The sequence below is a fragment of the Lactuca sativa genome, chromosome 8 (genome assembly GCF_002870075.4).
Source record: "Lactuca sativa cultivar Salinas chromosome 8, Lsat_Salinas_v11, whole genome shotgun sequence".
Classification (NCBI taxonomy): domain Eukaryota; kingdom Viridiplantae; phylum Streptophyta; class Magnoliopsida; order Asterales; family Asteraceae; genus Lactuca; species Lactuca sativa.
In genome coordinates, this window is record NC_056630.2 from 276457950 (window position 1) to 276468587 (window position 10638).

The 10638-nt window shown below is 31.4% G+C and overlaps 1 protein-coding gene across 4 annotated transcripts; it reads left to right on the forward strand.

Annotated features, from left to right (window-relative positions):
• The first annotated feature begins 2248 nt into the window (after positions 1 to 2248).
• LOC111902109 (uncharacterized) lies at positions 2249 to 10431 on the forward strand. 4 transcript variants are annotated; one of them, XM_023897983.3, is made up of 22 exons: positions 2249 to 2379; positions 2506 to 2707; positions 3447 to 3532; positions 3623 to 3724; positions 3812 to 3918; positions 4012 to 4112; positions 4222 to 4309; positions 4447 to 4535; positions 5576 to 5715; positions 5825 to 5993; positions 6889 to 7024; positions 7113 to 7209; positions 7290 to 7419; positions 7758 to 7817; positions 7953 to 8071; positions 8173 to 8297; positions 8386 to 8610; positions 9130 to 9290; positions 9374 to 9537; positions 9774 to 9856; positions 9932 to 10017; positions 10098 to 10431. In XM_023897983.3, the coding sequence occupies exons 2-22, from the start codon at positions 2600 to 2602 to the stop codon at positions 10239 to 10241; spliced, it is 2520 nt and encodes an 839-aa protein (XP_023753751.1). In that variant the 5' UTR covers positions 2249 to 2379; positions 2506 to 2599; the 3' UTR covers positions 10242 to 10431. The 4 variants fall into 4 exon arrangements, with proteins under 4 accessions (XP_023753751.1, XP_023753750.1, XP_023753752.1 ...); XM_023897982.3 differs by lacking the exon at positions 2249 to 2379 and having other exon boundaries at positions 2387 to 2707; XM_023897984.3 differs by lacking the exon at positions 2249 to 2379 and having other exon boundaries at positions 2568 to 2707; positions 3451 to 3532.
• Positions 10432 to 10638: the final 207 nt, after the last annotated feature.

A 10638-nucleotide genomic window follows, 5' to 3' on the forward strand; every position in this document is an offset into this window, starting at 1 on the left:
GGTCGGCTGGACCTATTCAAGTCTCATAGTGCAAAGAAGTGAAAGTGTGAAACCATGTAATTGGGGCTAAAATTGTGACCATATTTGGTTGAAGATGTGCCATAAGTTCTTGAAAGTAATATGAAAACCATACACAACTCAAATTTGTTTGTCATAGAGTAGTAGATATTGAAAAGACATAAAAATAAAAAACAAAAAATAAAAAATAGATGGGGATGTAGGTGCTGTTTGTTTTTTTGAAGAGAAATTGTGTGAAGTCTGCGGACCACCTCTACAATCATCTGTAGCAGAAGAGGTGGAACAAACAGCTGCAACATTTAATAAAAAGTATGTTTGTTTTTTAACGTTTGAAGACTGCTGTAGTAAGTTAAACTAAGGCGTGAAGAGGTTTGAAGCAGTTGGTTTAGTGATGCGCCACGCATCACACGCGCAATAGTTTTTAAGCAGAAGTCTTCTGAAAAACAAACAACTACAAATGGCCAAATGTTGCACGGCACATCAATAAATGGTTTTACGTTTGGGAATATGACTTATGAAGGTAACTAACTTTTTGGAAGTGTTCACATCTGGGTAACTATATTTTTTTTGTACACATTTAGGTAACAAACTTGTTGGAAGTGTTCACATATAACCATTATGACCTGCTATAGCAGGTTAAATCCTAGATGTAAACGCTTTCAACAAGTTCGTTACCTAGATGTGTACAAAAAAAAATAGTTACCTAAATATGAACAAAACGAAAAGTAAAAATTAAATTGCACGAATGGTCCCTGTGGTTTGGGGGAATTTGTATTTTTGGTCCCTAACTTATTTTTTTTAACTTGGATGGTCCCTACTGTTTATTTTTGTTGCGCGTTTGGTTCCTGTCTTACCTAAAAAGACTATTGTGCCCTTATTAATTTATTTTTTAATTAATTTTTTTATTTACATATTTATTTTTTACATATTTAAAAAAATTAATAGACCACACATATTTGTATCTCCTCGGATAATCCCTACTATTTATTTTTTAATTAATTTATTTTTTTAACTCGGATGGTCCCTACTGTTTAATTTTGTTACGAGCTTGGTCTCTGTCTTACCTAAAAAGACTATTGTGCCCTTATTAATTTATTTTTTAAAATAATTTTCTTGTTTATGTACTTATGCTTTATGTATTTAAGAAAATTTAGTAGACCCCGCATATATGTATCTCCACACCATCCCGTCTCTCATCATTCTCAACTTCTATTTATTTTCCATTTTTAGTGATATCGACGTCTTCATCATCACTTCTTTTTTCGGTCTTTCAACTCTGTCGAATCAATACCGCAACCCACTAAAGATGAAGAGACTGTAGGTTATGGTGTTGGTTCGCTAGAGTTGAAATACCAAAAAAAGAAGGATGGTGAAGACGTCGATGTTACTAAAGATGGAAAAGAAATAGAAGTTTGGGAGGATGAGAGATGAGATGGTGACCGGTAAGATTCAAATTAAATTTCTCAAATGTGGTTTCAGGATTACGGTGAGGAGATACAGATATGTGGGGTATATTAATTTTTGTAAATATATAAAAAATAAATATATAAATAAGAAAATTAATTAAAAACAATTAATAAGGTCAAAATAGTCTTTTTAGGTAAGACATGAATCAAACGTGTAACAAAAATAAACAGTAGGGACCATCCGAGTTAAAAAAAATAAATTAATTAAAAAATAAACAGTAGGGTGGTCTATTAATTTTTTTAAATATACAAAAAATAAATACATAAATAAGAAAATTAATTAAAAAATAAATTAATAAGGCACAATAGTCTCATTAGGTAAGACAGGAACCAAACGCGCAACAAAAATAAACAGTATGGACCATCCAAGTTAAAAAAAATAAGTTAGGGACCAAAAACACAAATTCCCCTAAACCACAGGGACCATTCGTGTAATTTAATTTTTACTTTTCGTTTTGTTCATATTTGAGTAACTATTTTTTTTTGTACACATCTAGGTAACGAACTTGTTGAAACTGTTCACATTTAGGATTTAACCTGCTATAGCAGGTCATAATGGTTATATGTGAACACTTCCGACAAGTTTGTTACCTAGATTTGTACAAAAAAAAGATAGTTACCCAGATGTGAACATACCGAAAAGTTAATTACCTTCGTAAGTCATATTCTCTTTACGTTTTGAAGTGTTTTTTTTGAAAAAAAACAAATTGGACCCGTATAGACTCCTAAAATGACATCGCAAGTAGGTTTGCAATGGCGTGTCAAATTTACAAACTTAAACAAGGCCAAAAAAGTGAGCCAGTGTCAAAATGCGTGACGCCATTTTAGAATTTTAAAACGATACCTACAATCCGGCTAGAGCCTACTTGAAAGCGAAAACCTCCATCAATCCTAGGTAATATAAATACTCGAGATGCACTTTACATTTTCAAATCCCGCCGGCTTCTTCTCACTGCTCAAAGACCTATAATCTCGATCTCACTGAACACTGCTGCTCCGATATGACCTTCTACTTGTTCAGGTTAAGCTCCGGCGATGTGGCTGGATTCAAACTGCTGTTTTCATTGGCGATTATCTATGGATTGTTGTCTACGGTGGCGTATTACGTTACGCACATGAAATTTATTACGCCTTTAGGCATCGACGCTCCTCTAGATCGGTTTTCTGAAGCCAGAGCAGTTGAACACATCCGCGTTTTGGCTCATGAAATTGACGGTCGTCAGGTACACATACACTTTGTGTATTGATCGTAATTATAAGTTTACGTATCGTTTTACTCTACGGCGGTGTTAATTAATGGAAAGAGGTTTGGATTTTATATAAAAAGAACGCGTATATACATCCATATTGTCTTTCCGTTCTAAAGTGAAACTAGTTGGCGTAAGTGACAAGCTTGCGGAATCTGGATATCATTAATGGAGCCACCTTTGGCGTTTAGATGTGTTGCCTCTGTTAACTTCCCATCATGCTTCTAGTTTTGTAAAGTATTTTGGTTTCCAGTCCTTTGATTTGTGCTTTACCTTATTTAGGTTGATAACGATTTGCTCTAAATTCGGTTCATCCACAGAGTCATCACATATGATTCCACGTTAAGGGTAGTTTTGAAGCTAGCAAGCTTAGCTTTCATCTGACATTCTTATGTTATTAGTTATGTCACTGTCCATGTCTAAGAAGAAACAAAGATAGTAACAGTGGTCCATCTGAAGAAAAATAACATGAGAATCTTAAAAGGGAAATTGAAGTTAACTGATAATGTGGTATGCACAGATTAAACTATAAACTTTTAGATGAATTTGTGACAAAACAAGCTGATCGACCATTTGACTGATTGGTGAACATATATTGACTTTAATTGTTGTCTTCCTCTCACATGCTGGAAGTGAAACCATACAAAACTTTAATTGAATCAAAAGCCCTTAAGTTGTTTGTTCTTGATTAATCTTAATGGGCTATTGATGATAGGAAGGGCGTCAAGGTTTACATGATGCTGCCAAATATATTAAGACACAATTGGAAATGCTGAAGGCTCGTGCTGGATCTAATGTAAGGTTGGTATTTTTCGTTTGTTCTTTCTAGAAGAATATATGCAACTAATAAATGTTTATTATTATTATTATTTTTTCTTTTGACTGTTTCAGGATTGAAATAGAGCAAGATGTGGTGAATGGCTCTTTCAATATGATGTTTTTAGGCCACAGCTTGTCTCTTGGATATAGGAATCACACCAATATAGTAATGAGGTACTTCAAGATACTGTCAACTGATCATAATCATATAGAGTTTCTTCATTACAATTCCCCATGGGTATAACTTGAGCTAACTTGCAGGATTTCTTCATTAGAATCAAAAGATACAGACCCTTCCATTTTATTAAATGGACATTTTGATAGTCCACCTGGATCACCAGGTGCTGGTGATTGTGGTTCATGTGTTGGTAGGCTTCATTTCTTGAACTTTTTTACTTTTGTTATCCATATTCATCTTACAAACATGTTTTAAATTTCATCATTTTTTTGTTCACTTGCAGCATCTATATTGGAGATAGCACGGCTAACAATTGATTCTGGCTGGGTTCCTCCTAAGCCACTTATTTTTCTGTTCAATGGTGCAGAAGAACTTTTTATGCTTGTAAGTTCTTTATGATATACTTTCAACTGTAAAAAGAAGAAATCACAAAACAAAGGCTTTCTATTGGATGCTACAATTGTGATTTTTAATCTACATACTTGCTTTTCAGGGTTCACATGGCTTTATAACAACTAATAAATGGCGCAATACAATTGGAGCTTTTATAAATTTGGAAGCATCTGGGAATGGAGGGCTTGGTAAGTAGTTGAAGCCTTGTTTAAATGTATTTGTGCTTTCTTAAGATTATGCATTTCTATGTTCTGGTGTGATTATGTTCTTTGAGGTTTTTATATTCAAAAGAATATAATTATTAATTAATATTTAAAAATTACAGATTTTGTGTGTCAATCTGGACCTGGGTCTTGGCCTTCAAAAGTCTATGCTGAATCCGCCATACGTCCTATGGGCAATAGTGCAGCTCAGGTTTTACAATTCTCTATTGCTTCAAGGACAAATTATTATTATTATTTTTTTCATTCCATCATTGAATGGATTAATAAATTGTAATATAACCTGGTTTTATTTTAAATTTTTTAAAGACACAAATCTTTGTCAAGAATTTCATGATTTTTAGTTTAAATCATAATTTTATTTTGTAATTATAGCTAGAAATATTTTTTTTATTGTGATATCAGTTGGCTTTCACTGAGTTTCTATTATGCAAAAATTTTAGCTTTGAAAATAATATATTCTATAAACCATTACATTTTGCGCACTTTTACGATTTAAGCACCAATACTTTATCTTTTCCAATCAAACCATAAAAGTTTCAGCTTTCTTTTTCAAATTAATCACTTTGACCTGAGGATCAAAGGTCAAAACTGTCAATTTGAAAAATCTGAAAAAAAAAATGCCACAACATCTTTTAGTGAAACCTGTGTTCACAGATTAAAATTTCCAATTTTGAAAAAATATCTGGAACTTTAATTAGAAAAAGAAAATGAAGTGTCCATGGTTAAAACTATACCAGTAATATATAATGAATAGTGTTAAAACTATACCTTGTATTTACAAATGGGGTTAATCTCATAAAAGACCTTATATTTTGTGTTTTTTCCGGATTAAACCTCATCCTTATTTTTTCCATGTAAAAGACCTTATATTTATTCATTTTTTCCAAAAAAACCCTCAACTTTGTCTTTTTTTTTTTTTTTTTTTTTTTTTTTTTTTTTTTTCCCGAAAAAACCCTCAACCTTCTAAATGATTCCAAATAAATCCTCAACTTTTCTAGTTTTTCCTAAAAAAGCCCTCACATTTTACAGCTTTTTTTAGAGAAAAATGCCTAAAAGGTTGCATCGGAAAAAATGAAAAAAAAATGCAAGGTCTTTTTAAACACAAAATACAAGATCTTTTATGAGATTTACCGTTTACAAATAATATAAAAGAAAGAGTAGTAGGTAGGTAATTAGGTATGAAGTTGTGAGTTAATAATTAATGTATTTGAGTGTAATATTTATTTGTAGGACATATTTTCTTTTGTTCCTGGGGACACAGACTACAGAATGTTTGCCACTGACTTTGGGGAGATTCCTGGGCTGGACATTATCTTTCTCCACGGGGGTTATTTCTACCACACCTCAACTGATTCGGTAGAAAGATTATTGTATGACTTACCACTGCTACTTTGGTACACTTCACTAATTTTCAATTCCATGACTACCCTTCTCAACTCATTTCTCTAATTCATTCACTTTTTTTTTTTTCTCCACTAGACCTGGAAGCATCCAAGCTCGTGGGGATAACTTATTCAATCTTGTCAAAGCCTTCACTATTTCACCTAGTCTAAAAAATGCACATCAGAGGGGAGTTTATAGAGACTCCGGTGTTTCAAAAGATGATGAGCAGCAGCCTATCTTTTTTGATTACGTATCATGGTTCTTGGTAGGCTTCTATGCTCTCGACTGTAAGGGTAATTTGGTCATTTAGTCACTTTATCTATACAAGACCTACGTGTTGTTTCTATTTTAACTTAATGAACTTAATATATAACAAACTTAATGGATTCAGTTTTATATGATGACTGTTTCTTTTATACACAATATCTTAATAGGTTAAGTTCAGCCATGATTTTATAATTGGTATTTCAAAATTGTCCTTATATTTCACTACATAAAATCACATTTTCCATTTGTTTTTAATCTTGTAAGCACCCCATATCTATCTTTTTGTTTTTTAATCTTTCTATGTATTAAAATCTCTTCCTTTTTTTGATTTTTTTTTTCTGTTGCCGTTTTTTATGAACCAAGAAACCTCAAATATATATATTTCCACATTTTTTTTTATCTAAAACTTAAATTGAATAGTTTGACTAAAATTTTCCAATGAGAATGCATGTACAAACGATTAAAAAAAATCCCAGAAACGTAGGTTTTTTTGTTGGAAAAATTCAATATGGTCTTTTTATTTAATTTGTTATTCTTTCTTCTTTTTATTAATTTTCCTTACCTATATTTTGATTTTTTTTGACGGTTGATCGTTTTTAATTTGTATAACATGGCCATTTATAATTTATTCTTTCTCATTACTTATGTTATTTGTTGTTAATAAATAGAAGGGTAAATTAGTCATTTATTCATATTCAGACAGTACAAATAAGAAACACTATTTTATATCAGCAACACGTTATCCACTCAGACATCATTATCCATTCAGTATGCTTTATCAGTTCAGGACTTAACAGGAAAAAAATAAAAATAAAGAAACAGGCTCTTTCTTTTTCTTTAGTAGCTGAATAAAAGATTTTTGTTTTCTAAATCTTGTTATTTATAAAATTCAGGTTTACTATTCTAGAAAGCAAGGAATGATATTTCATAGTATGCCTGTTGCCATCTTTCTACTCATTCCATTTTTTATGTGGTTTTCAAAGTGTGGCCTGAAATGCTCATTTGCTGCCTTATTTGACAACATTAAAGGTAAGGTAGTAAATTAAATTCTTTTGAAGTTTAAACTCTTGTTTATTTTGAGCTAATAATTTTAATTTGATCCTTTGGGGTATTTCAGGAATCTTGTTTCATCTTATTGGGATTATTTTTGGAGTTATATTCCCAGTTGTCTTTTCTATCTTGAGGTTGTTATTCTGCGCACAGTCAATGAACTGGTGAGGATTCTTTTTATTTTTCTTACTTGAAAAAATGATTTAATAAAAAATGTAACATTATTAAACAATGATTATTGTAGGTTTGCTCATCCTTATCTGGCTTATATGATGTTTGTTCCATGCTCACTTGCTGGGATGTTATTTCCAAGAATCTGTTGGAACTATTTTCCTCTCTCTCAAGCTCCTTATCTTGTCAAATCATCAAAACAGGTTTCTTTTTTTATTTTTTTGCAAGTCCTTTAGTTATATCAAGAAGCTTCATCATCAATAATTGAAGATTTTACGCTTTAACTAATGGGATGTGGCAATAAAATGTTAAATAACAGAGACACAGTCTCATAATATGAATCATAAAATAGATAACTAAAGTAGAAAGTATGTGCTGTATCATTAAATATTAGAAAACATATGATATAAGTCATAATTCCTTTGGGTTCCAATTTATTCAGATTCTAATTTCTTTTAACAGATTATATTCCTTCAAAAACATGATGTGGACTTTCTTAATTTATGCTTCTCAATTCTTCATATTTGATATTGTTTTTCAGGAACTTATCGATGAATCCCGGTTTTGGGGTGCATTTGGCTTATATGCACTCATCAGCATGGTGCGTGTTATTTATTATTTTTATTTAAAATCATTAAATTTTTCTGTTTTAGCAGATTGGTTTAATTATTTTTTAATTTGAAATCCAAGCAAAAGTGTCAACAAGTAAAAACTAATGCAAGATTTCTGAATGCAGGCTTATTTTAGTGCTGGATTAAGTGGAGGTTTCTTGACTTTATCTTTAGCTGCTTTAATGATTCCTGCATGGATTTTCTTCCATTTATCTGTCAAGTACTATGGTCGTGAATCACTAACGTAAGCATTACAATTTTCAGTAAACTTTAATAGTGTTTGGTTGGTATGATGGAATCAGAGAAGGAATGGAATTGTTGATTCCATTTGACTTGTTTTCTCAGGTCAGCAGCATGTTTTTTGGTACCTACATTACCTCTACTCTTACACAGTGTGTATTTTTCGGTGTTTCTTGTCCAATTTTTAATTGAGAAAATGGGTATGATGGGGTCCATTCCTCCTCCTCATGGTTAGCACTATAATTTCTCAAAATTCATTTTCATAATTCCTCATAAACCCTAAACGTAACTGATAGATATTTTTTTATTTTTATACAGGGTACTTTGTTCCTGATGTTATAGTGGCTGCAACTATTGGAGCATTGACTGGTGTGTGTGTGGGACCCATTTTACCAGTTATTGGTCATTGGTTGGCCAGATCATCTATTATGCAGTTCTTGCTGCATGCCACTGTGATTTCCATGGCCCTCTCTTCACAGTTTTTTCCATACACAATTGATGCCCCAAAAAGGGTTATTTTACAGCATACTGTTGTTACTGCAGGTATTTTAATTTTAATTAAACCTATTAAAAAAAGGGTTATTTTACACTACATAAAACTTTAAATTCTATAAAGACAACTGTAGTTTGGAAATTGTTCGGTCTAACCATTCGAAGAACTCTATTTTTTTTAACCATTAAAACACAAAAAAAAAAAAAAAACTTTAACTGGAAAAATATTCTTCTGATTTTTTTTGGGATTCCTTAACGGAAAAAATAAACTCAGTGGTTTTTATGGAATTTGGCCTTTAAATAATAAAATGACATTATCTTTATTATAACTTTTTTGAGAATAATGAACTTTCATTATGATTTATTTTTTATTTTTGTGAATAAAAGTTTGTTAATTGTAATCAAAATAATGCAAAGAATAGAGTTAAAGCTATACCTTGTATTTCCAAACAATATAAAAACATACACACACACACATTCCATGATCCAACCAAATCTCTTTCAGTTTTATCTTTTTTCAACTGCTATTTTTTTTAACCTTTTTCTCATAAACAGACTTTTGATTAACAGATGCAGGACAAATCGATGACATCAGCTTTGATATATCTGTATTGGACTCCAATGCATTACCTTTCCTTTTCAAACATGCTCCTGAAGTAGCAAAACACCTCAAAATTGATTCAGATTTTTCATTCAACACAGCTAATCAGTCTTACCGAGAATCCTGGATGGTAAAACACTAAAAATATTTACCTTTTTTTTTTTTTTTCTTTTGTAAGGAAGTTGGAGTTATGGAGTTTGTTCTTTTTGTCAGGCAATATATCCCCTGTCTGATTTGTTTTCAAGAAGCTTGAAATTCCCTGCTAATAGAGATGAAATCTTGAAGAATTATAGTTATTTTCCTCATATATCAACTACTAAGCAACAAACTACCTCCATTGATGGGTCCCGCAGAGTTTACTTGGAATTTTCTTTGGGGTATGCTTTCTTTCTTCCATTGGAATGAAAAAAAAACTGTTTGTTTTGCCTGATGGAATGGAACATCTGATTTCTATCATTTTGTTAAATTTCATTCTTTATTAGGCCGGGGTGTTCTTTTTCATCAGTTTTAATATATTAAGTTTTTAATTAAGAATTTTATGAATTATTTTCTAAAAATAAGTAGAAAATATCTTTCTTTATTATAAATATTATAATCTTATTTTCATGTTCAGTTCCTTGAAGGAGGTATGGGTTACAGTCCTCAACATTACAGGCCCAATTTCCGGTTGGTCATTTGCAAACGCTACCCTTCCAGGTAAATTTTTGTCCTGTTCACATCACTCAGTCACAGTCAGAGTCACAATCACAGTATTTTTGTGACTTTTTGCAGCTCCTGAAATTGTTAAAGGGGCCCCTCCATCATATATTTGTAGACTTAGTGGTGTAGCCAAGGAAAACTGGACCTTTTGGTTGGAGGTAATTTAATATTCTATTTATTCAATAACAGTAATAAAATTTATATAAAATCAGTATTTATTTATTATTTTGTTTTATAGACAAATAGTCCCGGAGATATTCGTATTGAGGTTGGTGTTGTAGAACAATACTTGATGGAATCAATGAAGAAATTAAAAGATAGTTTTCCAGAGTGGGTGGATGTCATTGCATTTTCAAGTTTTTTGTCCACGTATATCTTTTAGTTTAGTACCAAACTTACATTTATTTATATTGTGTTGTTTTAGTTTCAAACTGTCTTTAATATCATTTATTTTATGGTAGCAATATAGGTAGTCACTTTGTTATAGTACTTGAAAATGTGTTGATTTGGTGATACTCACATCCTATTTATTGTCATTTTAGTGAATAGCTCATTTTTACGTATAAACATAATCTTGTAGCTTAAAATTCTTCTTCTTGAATTCATGAAGATTAGTAACATGTGGAGTGTCATCTCTAGTCATCAATTCAACATTTTGACTTCTATGGATGTGAATCTTCATTCGGTTGTATATTGGAGGGTATTGCTTTGTTTCGTAACAAATACTTTATGACACTAATCAATGGCTTAAAGTTAATTATCAGAGTGAAATCAAAGAG